This window comes from Callionymus lyra, chromosome 18, assembly GCF_982586985.1.
Source record: "Callionymus lyra chromosome 18, fCalLyr1.hap1.1, whole genome shotgun sequence".
NCBI lineage: Eukaryota > Metazoa > Chordata > Actinopteri > Syngnathiformes > Callionymidae > Callionymus > Callionymus lyra.
In genome coordinates, this window is record NC_141835.1 from 15,898,557 (window position 1) to 15,916,837 (window position 18,281).

The window sequence follows — 18,281 nt, forward strand, 5'->3', positions numbered from 1 at the left end:
CTCTCTTCAATTAAAAGTCACCAGAGCTGCAATTAAAACACTCCACTATTGTTCCAATCATTTTAAGACGCAGAGAAGGATGAATAAGTCTCATTGTGGAGTAAAAACACAGCAGCAGCTTCATCTGGTCAGTCGACCAAGACTTTGAGACTCTTGGAAACTTCAGAAAAAGTGCGTTTTAAGACAGTAATGTATACATTCTATACATGAATTTGAAGTGTTGGTACTTGGGTTTCTTCTTGAGTTGTGGGGGCAGCAGCTCAGCTGAAGAGGTCCACACTTCCCTCTGTTAAAGGTGTTTCCAGGTCATTTGAGAGCATGTCCTTAATAGAGTTCGACAACATGCCAGTGTCCCTCACCTACTCTGGTCGTACTTCGAGTCTCTCCTGGATGACTGAGCTTTAATAAGAGGGACACCTGCTAAGAATACTCTTGTATCTGGGATCGTGTTCCTTGGCTCGCTCCATGTAGTACTTGAATCTGACCTGTCTTTCCCCTCACTCGTGTACAAGACCCCTAGATATTCAGACCTCAGCCTGTGGATGGACTCGTCTCCAACCTGAAAATGACATTGTAGACTGAGGACCATGGTCTCAGACATGGGGACCCTTTTTTCTCCAATATATTTATTTTATTTTCCTATTGGTATATTGATAAAGAATGAGTTGGCATTAAATATAATTTTTAAACATGTAATTCTCAAAAATCCCTTCATGGAAAATCGTAAATGTGACGGTCTCTTGGTGTCAGCCACTCCTATGTTGTTGGGACTAAAGACAAAAGAACTTGAACTGAAACGTGTTTAGATTACAGCATAAATAACAAAGTATCATTGTATTACATTTAGCAGATTTGACTCTCTTTGGTAAGCTTTTTCTCTAAATATTTGTTAAGCTAATTACCATTAACATAATCCAAATGCTGAATAAAATGTTTTAAATTAAAACAGGCCGAATAATTTTTGTGTAAAAGAAAAGTTCTGAAAGTTCTCCTCTCTCTTAGTGATTTTCCTGTATTTAAAAAAACAAACATATAGAACCTATTAATTTATTAAAGAATCATTTTGAGTGAAGCAGCAAATACAAGCTGTGTGTTGAGTCCTCACATGTCAGGATTCATACTTTAAAAAGAGCTATTCGTTACGACCAAATCCTCTCACTGTCACCTCGTAGATCATTTGGTTCTCAGTTAGCCGGTAGAAAAGTTTGCAGTCATCTCCCTCCCACTCATCCCTGAGTCAACCACATCTTTGCTCAGGATAAAAAATGTTTGGCCAGCGGGGCACGTTTCGCCAAAGTGGTTGTTACTTCTCTTTACGTGGGTGTTTGGCAACATACATCACGCGGTGCGCACAATCCTTTTCTTATGCAATTTCTGTAGATTTCAGGGACGGCGGCGTGTTCCTGCGGCAGATTGTAAACCTTACCCGAACCCAGGTTTTTATGTATTTCGCCGAACTTTGTATCAACAAAGGCCATGGTCCAGACTTTGAGGTCACCCTTGCTGGGACACTGACCCTGTCCCAACCCTGTTCTTTACATGTGCAATTACTATTTCGCCTCCTTGTGAGGCGACAAGAAACCGAGGTCGCCGCGGCAGCGAGGGTAAGAACAGGGCAGAGGTTCTGCAGATGGGCACTCAGAAGTCCATGTAGAGGACAATGTGGGGAGGGAGGGGCTTGGCACCGGCGTTCACCCATCATGCCATTCCCCTCCCAGGACACTCGACTTTGCAAAGCACTGTTCCAACACTGTAATTTGGACTAAAAATATTGGACTTTCTTTCCTCCATCCTTTCTTTTTTTTCTAAATCCTGTGGCTACTTATTTTCCAATCCTGAGGTCTACCACAATGGTCGTGCGCCCCTATCAAAGCGTACATGTGCAGGACCTCTCGCTGACTTGTGCCCGAGCTGATCTCAGGAGCGTGTTAACAGCCTGACTAAGTGACCAGAGAAAAGGGTTGAAGGTTTTTTTAAAGGCTTATTGAGGATTATCGGATTAGCTCAGTCACATTTGAAGTGTGAACTACAATTTGTTGTTCTTGTGTCGAGAGGCCTTTGAGGTTCAAGTGGACCTGCTAGTCATGGACGGAGTCTTCAGAAAAACCCTTGGGAAATAGACTTGAAGTGCAGTAATTACGTCAGCAATTCTAGGCTATCTCTTTCAGTGGCTATTGGCTACCGATCTTAACCATAATGGCACCTCTCAGACTGGACAGTTAAACATCGCAGATTCCAGATTTGAGTGTAATTTTCCATGATTGAAAATCTTTGTTTGAAAAAGGTTTCATTTTGCATAATGTACCACAAAAGAACATCAGTCATTGTTTAAGCGATGGTGCTTCTGCTCTTATATTAACACCATCGTGACCTCCTGATGGAAAAGTCCAAGTGTCTTTCTGGTTTTAAACAGGGCGAAAGCGAGGACTCTTATTTAATGTGTCATCGCTGCAGAAGGGATCCTGAAGATTGTGATTCCAAAAATGATTCATAGACCCATGACTGATGAAGCCTAGAGTCCAACAGGCATACAATTATCCCGAAAAAAACAAGACACATTTTCATCTGTCCTCCAACTCAACTATCTACAAGTCTATATCTAAATATATGGCGTGAAAAAGATCCCACTTAGAGGCTCCAAATCGTGATCTAAGCTGGTCTTTTAAAATCCCCTGGAAGGATAGCTTCAGCTTGTGTAGGGACGCCGAAACAGTAACATACATTCACCAACAGTTTCATCTGTTAGTGATGATGGTGATTAAGCTTCTAACTCAGGGGTCATCAACCTAAGTTAAAAACTACCCCGAGGTCTGTTTGTCTTGAAGGACTACCATCAGTTTGGTACACACTTCTGAAATAACTTCAAATATATATTATTATGGACGAGGAAATTCCTCTAGATCACTAATGACATTTTTGAATCTTCAATAGTTAAACACAAAACCAAAGATATTTAGAAAGTTATTAAATAATAATAAAAAAAAGTTTTTGAACAGGCTCACAGGGTACTTACCTTTGGTGTCTATCACCCCGTTGTTGACGACTGGACAATCACCACCTGTCGGAGAACATCCACTGGGAAAAATAATGTCGCCCTTTTGGGCCACCCTGACCTGAATCCCACTGAGAACTTAAGTAATGGCTGACAACGAATGTTAAAGGAAAGAACTTTACTACCCTAATGAAAAAGGGCAAAGTTTCCAAAAACCTCAAACCTGCCTATTCCACAGTGGCGCTTACAGTATGAAACACAGTGTTGGGTACATGAGATTGAATTAGTCGTAGAAGGAAATTAATAATAATGCCCCAAACATGTCAGTCGTTTTCTGAAACCATTTTCCTCAACCGTCAATCTATTCTTCTTCTTTTTTTTTGTTTGGCCATATTGAAAGGCTTGTGTCTTGTAAATATGTCTTGCGGCTGGATGCACGGAGGCCGCCTGGCATGACACAGCGCATTACAAACAATGTTTTTAAAGCTCGGCCGTTCGGCGTTTAGTTTCAACTTAACTGAAACCCCAAAGCTCAAGAAGGGACCCCAGCTTTGTAATCTACATGCTGCAATGTATCATTAATATGCTGCAACGTTGCCCTCAGGAATGCCATGTTTGTGGGTGTCCTACCCCAGAAGGTCCATTGAAGAGACCCAAACCTTGTCATTACAATTCCAATGATAATGACAGCTTTGAAACAGCTCAAGGTTATTTCAGTTTTTCTCTCCTCACTGTCATAGTAATTACCTTTAAATTTAGTCTTCAAACTCGGCTCCTGATGCCAGCGCCGAGAACAACCCTGTACGTTGAAGTTTACAGTAGCTACACCCAACACTTTCTCTTATCTCTGTTTGTTTAATGACTGATCCTCGCCGTCACTTTTCACACCCCAGAACAAGATGAAGGCTCGGGCGTGTGGGCTCTAATTATGACCTTTTCATTGTTTCTGTTGGGTGGAATTGTTAAGAGTTGTAAAGCAGGATTCTTTTACGTGAATCTCTGTGGTTTTCCCATAACTCCTGTTGGAAAACAAGCAGATGTGGGAATGACAGCAAGTAACATGAAGTTCATCTCAGGATAATACGGACGATGTTGCCGACTCGAGCCGATGCATCACGTGGAACCGTTGAGCAGAAAAAGATCTCATCGGCTGTTCTTCGAAAACCAGTGCCACTGTGTCTGGTACATTTCGTGAGTCACTTTTACTGAGAACATTGATCATTTCTACAGTATATATGTCACGTATTTATTACCAATTTGTTAACTATTTTTGAACTTATATATTTATCTATTTTTATCTATGTTTCATAATTTTTAAATCATCACTTATTTTTACCACCATGTTCTCATACAAGGACACTGTTTCTTTAACTGACATTACAGATTGCAGATGACATCACTTAAACCGTCATTGTGTATAGTAATGTAGGAAATAGTTGCTCTTTTTGGTAGTTAACTTACGTAACACATGGAAGACAGTGAGTGTTACCAGTCTTTTTTAAACTATAATGTAAATTTAGGACAGTTTAAACTGAATGCTATATTTGCTAGCTTAGCTCGTGGCTAACAGTAGTAGCCGCACAACAAAACATCGTTCAAATCTTCAATTAAATAACGCTAAAAAAAATCCATCAATCGTCAATTTCAAAACATGTAAAGTAAAAAAAAAAGCATAGACTGACTTTACATTAATAAATGTACTGGGTAGTAAAGATAATCTACAATCTGCTTTAATAACAAACGATATCTGGTCGCAATGAAAATCAAGAAATAAATGAAGTGCGCATTTCCAAGCTGGTGACCACAGGTCAGATAAGAAATGCACGTTTCAATGTGAATCTTTGTCTCTTGGCTCAACTCTTTCTTCACCACAGCAGATCCGTCTGTCCATCTTCTCTTAGTCAAAGAAAAATCTGAGGTTCGACTCATTCTCCAAACTTGATGATTCACTTGGAGAAAATGACTGACTTTAAATACAAGTATTCTAAAATAAAGTTGTTAAAAAAGTCTCAAAAATGTTTCAGTTAGCCACAAAAATCATCTATTTTCTCAGAAGATTACTTCAATTCCCGGATCTTTTATTGTTTAGAGCAAAATCTGACCAGGAAATCGGATACAGAGAATGTATCTGTCAAGTCTTCCCACACAGCCTCTGCGGGAGCTCTGGTTTCCTCTCTCAGACCCAAAACATGCAGGTTGATCGGAGACTCCAGATTGCCTGTTTACATTTCAGCCTTCTGATTGACTGTCTGTGCACTCTTCTTTTCCACACAGCTCCCTCCAGCCCGAGGCGAAATCTTCTCAGGATGGAAGTCCAGGAACCATTTAAGTTACGGCCCGTGGCGTATCATTACTACGGGCAGAAAATAAAACTTTGTATACAAAAATCCAGCCATGCATTCTCTCTGTGAAACATCACTTGTTGTACCTTGTGCCAGCTTCAAACAATAATTTAGCTAATCTTATGTCTGGAAATAAACCTCTATACAATAACCTTCTAAGGTCTCCCGCCTTTTGTGGCTTTTTAAACAGTGGCAATGAAATTCGAGCCTCTGCCGGCAGCCGGCGTCGCCATGGCGGCGACACAAACAGGAGCTCGATGACATCAGCCGTACGGTCGTCGCGAGGGGGTCACCTGTGCTGGGATGGCCAAGAAGAAGGTCAACAAAGTGAAGCGCTCCAAAGCCGGGTGAGTTCAACGCCACTACCCGATTGGCTGCTGCCTAACCTCCCTCGCTGTGCGACAGGAAAGGCAAGAAGGATGGCAAGCACGACGGGAAAGCGGACAAGGAGACGGACGTGGAGAAGATCAAGGCGAACGCCGCCCTCTGGGAGCTGAAGCTGCATGCCAGCGAGCAGAGTTTGGCTCAGTACCGCCAGAGCTGCGGCGATCTGGCTCGAGACAACCAGGAGCTCACCGCCCGGCTGCACCAGGCGGAGAAAGACGGCGTGGAGATTAACAGCTTCTTTAATAAGCGGGATGCTGAGAAAGAAGACAAGGTCAGGAAAACGCTGTAAAAGCCACTGTAAAGGACATGTTTTAGATGTTTAACCAAAACACACAAGGTGTCTTGACCCTCGCTTAGAAAGAAGGTCATCCAGGAGAGACTCAAAATAGAACCTCTTCTCCTTCACATTTTATTTTCATGTCTAAACAAGAAGAAGCTGTCTCGCCTGCAGTTGATTCAGAACTCTGCAGCCAGAGTTCTGACCCGCTCAAGTAGAAGAACTCACATTTCTCCGATCCTTAAAACTCTTCACCGGCTTCCAGTTTCTTTCAGGATCAACTTTAAAATCCTAGTTCTTACTTTCAGATCTATTGATGGTCAGGTTCCTCCTTACATCACTGATCTGATCCAGCCTTACACCCCAGCTCGGTCTCTGAGGTCTGTGGATCAGAATCTACTTATGGTAATACTTATCCTAAGCTTTGGAACGATCTTCCTCTCTCTTTGCGCTTGATGGATCTACTGACTCCTTCAAGAAACATAGTTTTTATTTGTTCAGGCTTTTCCTTAATATTGTTTTGATCGTTTAAGGGCTTTGTGACCCTGATCTGGAAAAGCGCTATACAAATAAAAATGACTTACTTACTTACTTACATAGTAGATAATTGAGCTTTAGCTTGGGTACCTATATAGGTTGTCTCCTGGACATTCCCCTTATGTGGTACCGCGAGCATGTTCATCTGGCAGGAGGCCCCAAGGCACCCCCCCAGGAACATGCTGGAAGAGCTAGTTTGGCTTAGGTATCCCTTTTTTGTTCCCACGGAAAAGCTTCAAGTGGTTTGTCAGGAGAAGATGTTCTGGGCTATTTGCTCCTCTGGCTCCTGCTTATTATTAGCACCAGAGGATGGACTTGTCGCTGCAGCTCAGTCTCAGCAGGACCTGGCGTTGAGTCAGTGGCCGGGGATGAAACGAGAGACGTCCAGGACTGTGAACAAGAGTGCTAGTTTGTCCATTTTTATGAAGTCACTCTCGGGCGGTCCTGGTCTGTGGGCAGTGCCCAGGCTAGTTGGGGGCTCCGAAAATTGTAGGTGTTGAAAAAACCGTCATTGTAAGAGACGTGGTGTGTTTTTCTTTTATAGATCAGCACTCTGCTGGAAGCCCTCAAAAGTCAAGAGGCAGCTGCACGTGAACAACGGAACAAGCTGGTGAGCGACGCAAACAAAACAACGAAAAAACCACGGACATAAAAAGTGCGACTTGAGCAAGCACATGTTCTGTAGAAGACAAACAAGGGGACCGAGAACCTCCTCCTGATGGGTGACTGTATTTAGAGTCCAAGATGTCCAAGAACATCCACGCTTGAAATCTACGGGTTTTTTGTCTTAGACAACTGCGTTTTATTGTGTTGATCCAACACAATAAAAATCACAATATGTCCTGAATTAAAGGACTTAAACATCAAAGGATAAAAAGTTTGGCAATCTTATGCCACAATTGCTTGAATGAGTGACTTCTGTGGTGAAGTCCTGGTCCACGGTTCATTTTGTGGTGGAGCCTAGAACCGCGTGTGATTCACAGGAAACTTCCAACCATGTCTATCCCGGTGAAGCCGAGCAGTACCTTGTCGTACCTGAACCCAGATCTTCTCCCTAAACAAGCCTTAAGTTGAACCGTTGTCTCAACTCGTCGCTGCTAAAAATGTCCCACGGTTGGAACAACTGTCGCGCTGCTAATGTGCTAACCGCCTCTCGTGTCACAGCCCTATGTCCTCTATAATGACCTCTGAGGTCGCAGCGAGAGGAAGTCAATTCGACCGCCGCTCCCCTCGCTGACCTCTGAAGTGACATGACAAATTTGAAAAACGCCACCAGAAACAAAAAAAAAACATGGGCAGCTGTTTTTCAACTCTCAAGAACAGAGCGCGGGGAATTTTCTCTCGGGAAAAAGAAGGGAATTCTGGTCTGGATGTGCTAAAAAACATCATAAATGTTACAGAAGGATTATTCTTATGTGGTCCAGGATGTGAGGAAGAGCTTCTTTTGCTCCTCGTGCCGAGGTGATAATTGTATTTGACTGCGGTGTCAGACTGAATAATTGATTCTGTGGAGACGCAGTCATGGTTATTATAAAAGGAAATTATGTTTTTTTGAGTTTTCCTCTCGTGGCATCTTCGTTCTTGGACAGGATTGTAAAGAGATTCATGGATCACAACAAGAAAATATAGTCGGACGTTTCTGCACAAATAAGTTTTTCCAATTTAAATAAACTTTAAAAAGCAATTATTACATTTTAAATGCTATATATTTAACATATGTTTTATTAGATAAGGCAAAGAGATTAGTGAACAATCGTGTTTGTCCTGGAGCTAACTCATGTTGACAAGCTAATAAACATATGACATCATCAGTAGGCGACATATGTTCTAAGATGGACGATGTCGGCACGAGCTTCATTACAGTTTTGATGCTACTTCCTGTTCCATCAGGTGAAGGACTACACCCGGGAGATGGATGACTTGAAGGAACTCTTCCGTAAGAGATCCGGAGACTTCGACTTTGTCCAGGAGGGGATGAGGAGGATCAAGGAGTTCGAGAAGCAGAAAGCTGAGATGGAGAAGGAGTTGAACGACGTACGTCTGTCTTCAATGGTTTACATTGAACTGATGAAGCTGATTGTTGGTCCTGCTTGTGTCTCTAGATCAGGGAGAGCATGGATGACACGGACAGGGAACACAGGGAAAACCGGAACACCATGGATTACAGATTCTTTAAAGAAAAGGTCTGTCTATTCTTTTACCTGCGATCCACCATCCATCTTTCTTTTTGTCTATCCATCCTTCCATCTCTCCATCCATCCCATTATCCATCCATCCAACAAGCCATCTTTTTTATCTATTTAACCCTCCATCTTTTATCCATTCATCCATCATTTGCTTTGTCCATCCATCCATCCATCCATCCATCCATCCATCCATCCATCCATCCATCCATCCATCCATCCATCCATCCATCCATCCATCCATCCATCCATCCATCCATCCATCCATCCATCCATCCATCCATCCATCCATCCATCCATCCATCCATCCATCCATCCATCCATCCATCCATCCATCCATCCATCCATCCATCCATCCATCCATCCATCCATCCATCCATCCATCCATCCATCTTTTTATCTATCCATCAATCCATCCATCATTATTTATTTTTGTCCTTCCATTATTTTAACCACTGACCAATTTATCTATCCACTCTTTTAACAATCTTTCTCTTTGTCCTTCCATTATTTAATATGTTCATCAGTCATTTTTTTCCATCCTTCCTTTTATCCACCTTTTGCTGTGTCCTTACATCCTTACATGTATCCTTCGGTCTGTCCATCTTTCCATCTGTTCCTACTTGTTCTATCCTTTCATAAATAGATAGATAGATGGACAGACAAACGGACGGACGGATGGACGGATGGATGGACTGATAGATCCTTTCTTCATCATCAACCTTCTTGATTTTTTCTTACTTCCTTACTATCTGTCCATACTGCCTTCTATCCTTTTTATTCATCTTTCTCTATGTCCTTCCATCCTTTCATCTGTCCATACATGTTATTATTCTTCCCTGCTTTTATCCTTTCATCCACCCTTTGCTTTGTCCTTACATTCTTAGATTCCGCCATCCATCCGTTTATCTATCCATCTGTTCATACTTTATTCTTTCTTTTCATTTATCTCTCCCTGTGTCATTACATCCCTTCATCTGTCCATAAATTAATGTATCCATCCATATATCTGTCTATCCTTTTAAGAATTTTTATATTTGTCCTTCCATTATTTTATCTGTCCTTTAATAAATTTCCCTTACTTTTATCCTTTCATCAATCTTTTGCTTTTTCCTTACATTCTTGCAGTCATTCATCTGTCCATCAATCCATCAATCCATGCTTCCTTCTGACCTTTCATTCAACTTTCCCAATGTCCTCCGATCCTTTTATTCCTTCCACTCTGATGAGTCGGGAATCAAACTTCTCTGACTACATCTGTACATTTTTCTTCAGGCTCGACTAGAGAGGGAGGCTGAACAAACGATAGCGGTGGTGGTGGAGCGCGCCCACAAGGAAGCCATTGTGTAAGTGTAACTAACGTCCCATAACAAACTATTTTAAAGTCTCAAACTGTACATCCACAAACATTCATTCGGAAGTCATGGTATATTATAACCGCTGTGGCTCACGATATGCCAAAAATCACATCCCAGAGGATCTGTTTATTGCTGTTCCAGAGCTGAAGGTGGATGTTTTGTTCATGATTTCAACAGCTCAGTGAACGTCAACATGGACTCTGGTGGTCCTTCACTTGTTCCTCCACTCCACCGCTTCTATTGTCAAACAATCAAACACCCAGATTGACAGGTCCGACTCACTCCGTGACCACCCGTGCAGACGTCACTCACGTGTCAACGGCCCGTCGTAAACTCGCGGAAGCCGCAGATAAACTATTTTGGTTTGGAGGGAAGTCGCGAGGCGGATGCGCTGGCAGACACTGCCTCCTTCATGGGACCCTGGACAGAAGACGGTTCAACTTTTGGACAGTGTTGATGTTCTTGTCACTCCTGAGTTACCACGACAACCAAATACACAAATGTACGGAATCAATGATCAACCTCAATAAGTCAAGAAGACCCATGACGGCACAACTTTCTTCTCATTCTTTTGCTTTGAAATCCATCCATTCTTGTATGCATCTATCCTTTTTATACATCCCTCCTCTTGATATTTAAGTATCCAAACATTCATATTGTCATTCATTTATCTCTCCATCCATTCATTCTTTTATATCAATTTATACCACCCGTTCTTTTATCTATTATTGTATCCCTCCTCCCTTCTATGCAGTTTTTTTTTTTAAACCCACCTAACACCTTTTATCCATTCATCTTTTTATCAATCCATCTATCAGACCATTCGTCCATCTTTTTATCCATTCTTTTACCCATATATCTTTTCATTCAACAATTATATTATCCACCCACCTATCCATCAATCCACCCATCCATCCTGTTTGACATCTTTCCTTTAATCCATTCACCCACTTTTGACCCTATTTTTCATACCATCCATCTGTTTATCTCTCATTGTATCCATCCACCCTTTTATCATTTTTTAACCAACCCTTCATATTATCTACTGATTGTGTCATCCATCCATCTTTTTATTTGTCCATATATCCGGCCATTCATACATATTTTTATCCATTCTTTACTTGTCGATCTTTTTATCCAACGATTATTTTATCCATTTGTCGTTTTATCCACCCATCTATCCATCAATCCACCCATCCCTCCTTTATTTTTTACCTCATTATTTATTCCATCCAGCCTCTTATCCATCATCCGTCCATCCTTTTATCTATTCTAATGTAATCTTATCCATTTTTTTCAACCCATTCCTTATTCACCCTTTGAAAAAAATCCCCCCAAAATCAATCCATTAAGCCACCCACCCATCCTTTTATCCATTTTTCATCCATTTTATCATCTATCCATTTTTTAATATTATTATTTGAAATCCAGCTCTCCCTTCTATCCATTATTTTATCCATCCGTCCATCCGACCGAGAGAACAAGATGTAAGGATTTCCTGGGCACTACTCTAGTGAAGCTCAGGCATCCGGGAGAGACTCAGAGTAGAACAACTAGGAAGGCCTGTGTAATTTCAGACCTGGAAAACGTTGTCATTTGACCTTGACCTTTTTACTGCAGCCATCAAAGTCCGCAGCACAGAAATAAACTATAGATAGGTGTCAATCATTGTCACATGACAAGAAAACATGGGTGAACTTTGGTATAAAACAATTATTACCGGCCTCCGGGTCAAATGTGTTTTCTGTGACCGTCTGACTTTCACTCTCCAGGCAACTCGACGACGCCTCGCGCTCCGTGTTCATGGAGAACGTTCGTCTAAGCGAATGCTTCAAACATCACACGAAGGAGACGCAGCAGCTGCTGAAAGAAAGGGACTCGCTGCTGAAGGAAAACGCCTCCCTGGCTCTGGACAAGGTGAGTCTGAGCCAGAAGGACAACAAACACGGAGGCTCCTCATCGACGTCCCACACACACAAGTATTCTCAATGATTTCAGTTATGAAACATATTTCAGGTGGTTCCTCCTTGTGTTGTTTACTTGTGCGGCCCTGTGTATTTTGCTTGTGGTCGACTCAAGCCCCCCCAACCCGCCGCCTTTCCACTCGCAGCCAGCCTCTCAGTGGTCGGCGGTTGTGGTGAGTTTCCACGGTTTTTGGAGCCTCGCAGGTCTCTGCCTGTGCCTCTTGAAGACAAATAAATATTGGCGGCATCATCTTTTACTGACGGTGACAGTGAACCCCTCACGTCCAGAAGCAAAAACAAGGTGTGCGGGCGAACAAGCCGGACAACGTGTTGAAGTCCGACCACTGCAGCCATTCGTTTATTGGTGTTTCCTGTAGACGCTTCTAAACGTATCAGCGTTACTCACTACCTGTGAGTCAGAAGGGAGTCGAGGGTTGCTATGGTAACCGAGCAACAGTTAATCTAAAGGAATCAGCAACAAGCTCCTGCTGACACATCACAACAAAGTGGCTTAGAACATGTTGAGCTCACGTCGTTGTTTCCAAACCTTATTTGTGCAACACTACTCACACCTAATTAGTCATCGGTTTCCACCGAGAAAACAACTTCCTTCTTTCACTAAAGGCATCCTAAGAGTATTTGCTGAGGGGGGTCTAAGGTTAGTGATAAGTCAATGGAACAGAGAAGCCAAATTTCCCTCATAACTTCAAATATTGTTTGTATTTTGTTTTTGATTAGAGAAAATCTAACAATGATATTTATTGTGATTTTAAAATAACAGAAGAGAGTGATAATACTACAACAAAATAAACAAAATAAATGAAGAATAGATAATCTAACGGGAAGGAAGTAGAAGAGAATTCAACAGTTTAACAACAAAAGAAAAGAAACATAATACACAGGGGAAACTTGACAAAAGTGATAATCTCACATTGACAACATTGGAGATAATCCAACCCAGTTTTAACACAGTTTAACAACAGAAGAAAGGAAACACAATACAGAGGGGTATGTGAAAAGTTGCGAGAAAAACAATATGGATAATCTAACATTGAAAACACAGGAGACAATCCAACGCATAGTGACGCAGTTGAACGAAAAAAGAACAACAATACAGATGGGAATCTGAAAAGTTGTGTGAAAATCAAAGGTGATAATCTAACATGGAAAACATGGGTGATAATCCAACACAGTTTTAACACAGTTTATCGACATAAGAAAGGAAGCACATTAAAATAAATGAAAAGTTGTGAGAAAAACAAAATGGATAGTCTAACAATGACAATCCAACGCAATTGTGACACAGTTGAACGAAAGAAGAAGAGAACAACAATTCAGGTGGGAATCTGAAAAGTAACTGATAATCTAACATGATAAACACAATTGTACTATAGTTTAACAAGAGAAGAAGAGAAACACAAACAGAGGGTAGTCTGAAATGTTCTGTTAAAAATAAAAGAGGAAATTTAACATGAAATACTTGTGGGGATCCAACACATTTGTAATACAGTTAAACATTATTAAGAGAAACACAATACAGTGATGACCCTGAAAAGTTAAAACAAAATTTAATTCAATCTAACATGGCTGACAAAGGAGAGAATCCAACATAATTTTTAAAATGGTTTAACAACATTAAAAGACACAATACAGAGGGGCAATATGAAAAGTGTTTCAAAATGAAATGTGATAATCTAACATGACGGATACTGGAGAGAATCCAACACCTTGTGACACACAAAAACAGAAGGTGTTAAAGCACAATACAGAGGGGAATCTAAAAACTTTATCGAACAGGAAAGAAACAGGAGAGAATCCAACATAATAAAACCAGAGTAACACAATGCAGAGGGTAAATCTTGAAAGTGGTGTTAGAAACAGGAGAGAAAATCTAACAGAATAAATGACATTTGATTACGGCTTTGCTGTCCAGATAAGAAGAAATCCCAGCATGTAGTTGACACATCATCTGTCTTTGTCACTAGAGCACTCTTGAGATGACGGTGAAGAAGAAAGCAGCTCAGATTGACACTCAACATGCAGAGCTGGGGAACCTGAAGGTGAAAATCTCCTCCCTTGAGAAGACCCTGGAGTTCGGAGCTGAGCGCTCTGACAGAGGAGGCAAAAGTAGTCCTTGCCGCAGCCATTCCAGCCAGGTGGAGCTAGAGAGGCTTCAGAGGGTTCTATCGCTGCGTGAGAAGGAACTGGGACACGTCAAGCGACTGGCGAGCTCAGTCGTAAAGCAGCGCACCGAGATGGAGAAGTTCTTCCACGAGGCTCTAGCCCACGTGAGGCAGCAGGTCCAGAGCAGCGGAGGGCAGTGTAGGAAGGAGGCACTTCAGGTGGATCAGCTCCAGCTCAGGTCAGCGACAGAGGTGAAGGTCAAGTTCCCACCGATCCGAACTTTCCAGAAGAACCTGAGGAGCAGCAACGAGGAGACGGACGCCGCTGCCCAGTGGTAGGTTGAAGGTTTGTTTCTCACACCGAATCAGATTTGATGAAACGTCTTCGTCTTCAGGTCACATGACCCGGGCAGCCATGTTGAAATGTCAGATCTGACCTGGGCCCAGAAGGAACAAGTCCTGCGGCTTCTGTTCGCGAAAATGAACCGTCAACAAACCAGGTACCTACACATCAGAACACAAAAATGAGAACACACACATGGACACACACACCTACAGTATATTATTTCAAATCCTTGACAGAACAAGACTTGTGAGCCTCCTCTCTTTTCCTGTTAAAACATTCGGAAGAGAATCTAACACTTTTAATTTAAACTAGAAAAGACAAAACTAAAAAGAACATCTTGCAAATTTAAATAAGTGATAAGAAAGATAATCCAACAAAGTACAATCAAATAAACATCAGATAATCTAAACCATGTTATTAAGATAAAAGATATATAATCCAACAAATTAAATTCAGATACAATACGAGAACCTTACACATTCAAATCAGATATAAAATAGATAAAATAGGTGCAATTGGGAGGATCTATCAATGCAAGAGAGAGAATCTTACACCTTAAAACCAGATACGATGTAGATAATCAGATGCATTGAAACCAGATCCAAGATGGAGAACCTCACACATTAAAGAGCCGAACTAGAGAATCTCACATGATAATATCAGATTTAACATAGAGAAGATCGCACATTCAAATCATATAGATAATCTCACGCATTTAAATCAAATCCAAGAAATAGTATCTTACACATTCAAATCAGATGCAAGATAGAGAATCTCACACGTTCAAATCCGATTCAACAGTGAGAAGATTAAGTGGAAAAGTGAGGTTATTTAACATACATCTGAAGAATTCAAATTTGAGAGAATCTAAATGAACAATAAAAAAAAAGAAAAGTCGTCAAAATAAAGAAGAAGGGTCAGCATTTAAAACAGTCTCAGCCTGGAGGCAGAAGAAGAAAGAGAGAATCTAACACGCTTTTAAAGTTTTGGCCGAGAGAACAGAGAAACTCAAGTACATCATTTAAACGAGGAGGAGGTTTAACTAAAACAACAGATCAGTCGTGAAAAATAGAGGAACAAGAAGTTCTTTCAGCCGAAATGTTGTTTTCAACATCGCTGCTTGTTCTCCGCTCATCGACTTGATCCCGTATAATAACAACAACAATCAACGTCTAATCCGACGAAAAACCGAAGGATCATGCGGAGAACAGAGAGGGCCGGGAAGGTCCGGGTTCCGAGGCTCCGCCCGCCTTTTAATGCCTTCAACAGTGGAAGAGGATAAAACATCAGTTTTGCCTTTTTTTTTCGAACCAATTAGATTTTCCGTCCAGCTGCTTAAAGAGAATGAAAAAGAGTCTGGGCGCAGTCGTAAAAATAGACCCTGGGCCGCAGAGTCCTGTGCATGGAAACAAACATCTGGTCACGTCCCTTTGCTTCCAGCCGAGCGAATCCTCTTCATGTGTCCTCCAGAGTTTATTTTGTTCTTTGAACGCTCGCGGTCGACCGGCAGCTGGAAACAGGATTTTCGGAGGAGGGTGCAGGGGATCGGCGGGGCCGGAGGTTCACAGATGTATATTCATGTTAACGCTGGTCTGGAACCTGGTCAGGCACAAAATGGACCTGGACGCCACAGACTTCCCTCCTGGTCCATGGGTTTGACCCGTGGTAACCTCCCGGTTAGACTTCGACACACCAGTGTGTTAGAACATCGTCGGGGTTGAGAGTTCTGCTGACAGAAGAATCAAACTGTCGCTCGTCTGTTCAGTCGTGGTCCAGAAGTTCAGTCCAGAACAAGCTTTATTTTCTTTGTAACATTTATTACCTTTTTTTTTTTCAAATGAGTCGACAAACTGTGCTCAGAGTAGGATGGATTAAACGTAAAACTGTCGGGGGAAGATCAAACGAAATTGTCTGTAATATCAAATACACATTCTTCTACCAACACGTAACGTGTTAGATACCAGACCAGGGAGAAAATCTAACACTTAAAAAAGAAATCAGATATGTGAGAATCAAACACATAAAAGTAAAATACAAAAAAGAGAGAAAAAACTAAATATAATTACACATAATTAACATACAGTACATAATTTACATTACATAATTTGGATACAAGACAGAGGAAGAATCTAACAGATAAAATCAGATAAAAGAGAATCTCACAAATTAACGTTAAAAAAAACGAGTGAAAGAGAGAGATTGAGAGAATGTAACAAAAGTAGTCGGCTTCAAAAGTGACACATTATAATAGTATACAGGGGAGAGAAATCTAACAGACTTAAAACACATATGATAAAATTTACCACATAAAAATCGGATGAGAGAAAATCTCATACAAAATAGCGGGGGAATAAATCTAAAACATGAAATACAGATACGAGTCACAGAGAGATAATCTAATACATTAAAAACCAATATAACAAGGAAAAATTGGATGCATAGGAAAGAAAGAGATAATCTAACACGTAAAGTTAGCTAGGAAAGAATGTCATTTCTTACAATCTAACACAAAAGAGTAAGGAGTGAGATTTAGAGAAGAGATTTCAATTTAAAATAAAAATCTGACACGTTAAATTTTAAAACAAGGGAGAGAATCTAATACATCAAACTCAGATATGAGAAAATCTTACGCATAAAAGGAAATACAAGAGGAAGAAAGATATAATCTAACACAATAAAATCAGATATGGGAAAATCTAACGCATAAAAATGAAATACAAGAGGAACAGCGATATAATCTAACACATTAAAATCATATACAGACAATTTCAAATAAGATACGAGAGAGAATCTGACACAATAATGCAAGGTCACATTACATAGCTGAGAGGTTTTTCCTCATTGTTTAACATCTTAAATAACCAAAACATTATGACCACCTACTGAGAATTTTTTTTTTTTTTTCTGTTCTACAGGTTTTATCTCTCTATCAAAGAAAATTCTGTCTCACTTTTTTTTTTTAACGTTTACATATTTAATCTTCACTTTTAAACTAAAATTAAAGAGTTTTTAGCTCAATTTCAACCGCTGAACTTGTTTTTATCCTTGTATGTTTAAATCTTCACATTTTGAATCCGTTTGGACCTTAATCTCATGATCTCAGGTGAGGTTTGTATTTGCCCAGAGGTTTATTTTATGCTGAACCATCAGGTGTAAATCTGTTCATGTTTGCATGCTTAAGATGATTGCTTAACTCTCAGGCTGGTGAGATTACAGTCCACATAGTTGCACTTTCAAATTAGCGTGCCTGGCAGTTTTGCTTCTCTGCCGCACGTTCACAACTTCATCTGCTGTAATTAACTGTGTCTTCCAGGATTAGAGAGCAGCGACCCACGTTCATCACGCAGGCGCCGACCCCGGCTCAGACTCACGGGCCAAGACTGGCAGCTCCTGAACTCTGACTGGCACCGTGTGTGTGTGTGTGTCCGGCTCATTATTTACCATGTAAGGTCCACTCTCACCAAGGGTTGCGAGTTCAAGTCCTTCCTTGAGATGGTGGAGGCTGGAGGTCTGCCAGCTCTGCTCGCTGGCACTGCCAGCCCTGACAGTTTTCTGTTTAATTGGTGTGTGTGCTGTTACATCTCCCTCTTTTCACCAAGAAATGAAACTTTTTGGTGTCAATATTTCCATGTTTTGTTTTTTTTAAACTTGTGTTACTTTTAAATCGTAATAAATGTGACGTGAAGTGTCGTGAAACTGATTTACAACCTCATTCCAAAAGTATAAAAATGTTTTTTAATTTATGTTGACAAATTCAAGTACCTTAATCTAC

The 18,281-nt window shown here is 40.9% G+C and overlaps 1 protein-coding gene across 1 annotated transcript; it reads left to right on the top strand.

Moving 5' to 3' along the window:
* The first annotated feature begins 5,432 nt into the window (after positions 1–5,432).
* LOC148060705 (basal body-orientation factor 1-like) lies at positions 5,433–17,910 on the top strand. Its single transcript, XM_087780429.1, has 10 exons — positions 5,433–5,681; positions 5,740–5,992; positions 7,080–7,145; positions 8,426–8,569; positions 8,638–8,718; positions 9,994–10,064; positions 11,849–11,993; positions 14,026–14,498; positions 14,559–14,663; positions 17,823–17,910. The coding sequence occupies exons 1-10, from the start codon at positions 5,638–5,640 to the stop codon at positions 17,908–17,910; spliced, it is 1,470 nt and encodes a 489-aa protein (XP_087636555.1). The 5' UTR covers positions 5,433–5,637.
* The last annotated feature ends 371 nt before the right edge of the window (positions 17,911–18,281 follow it).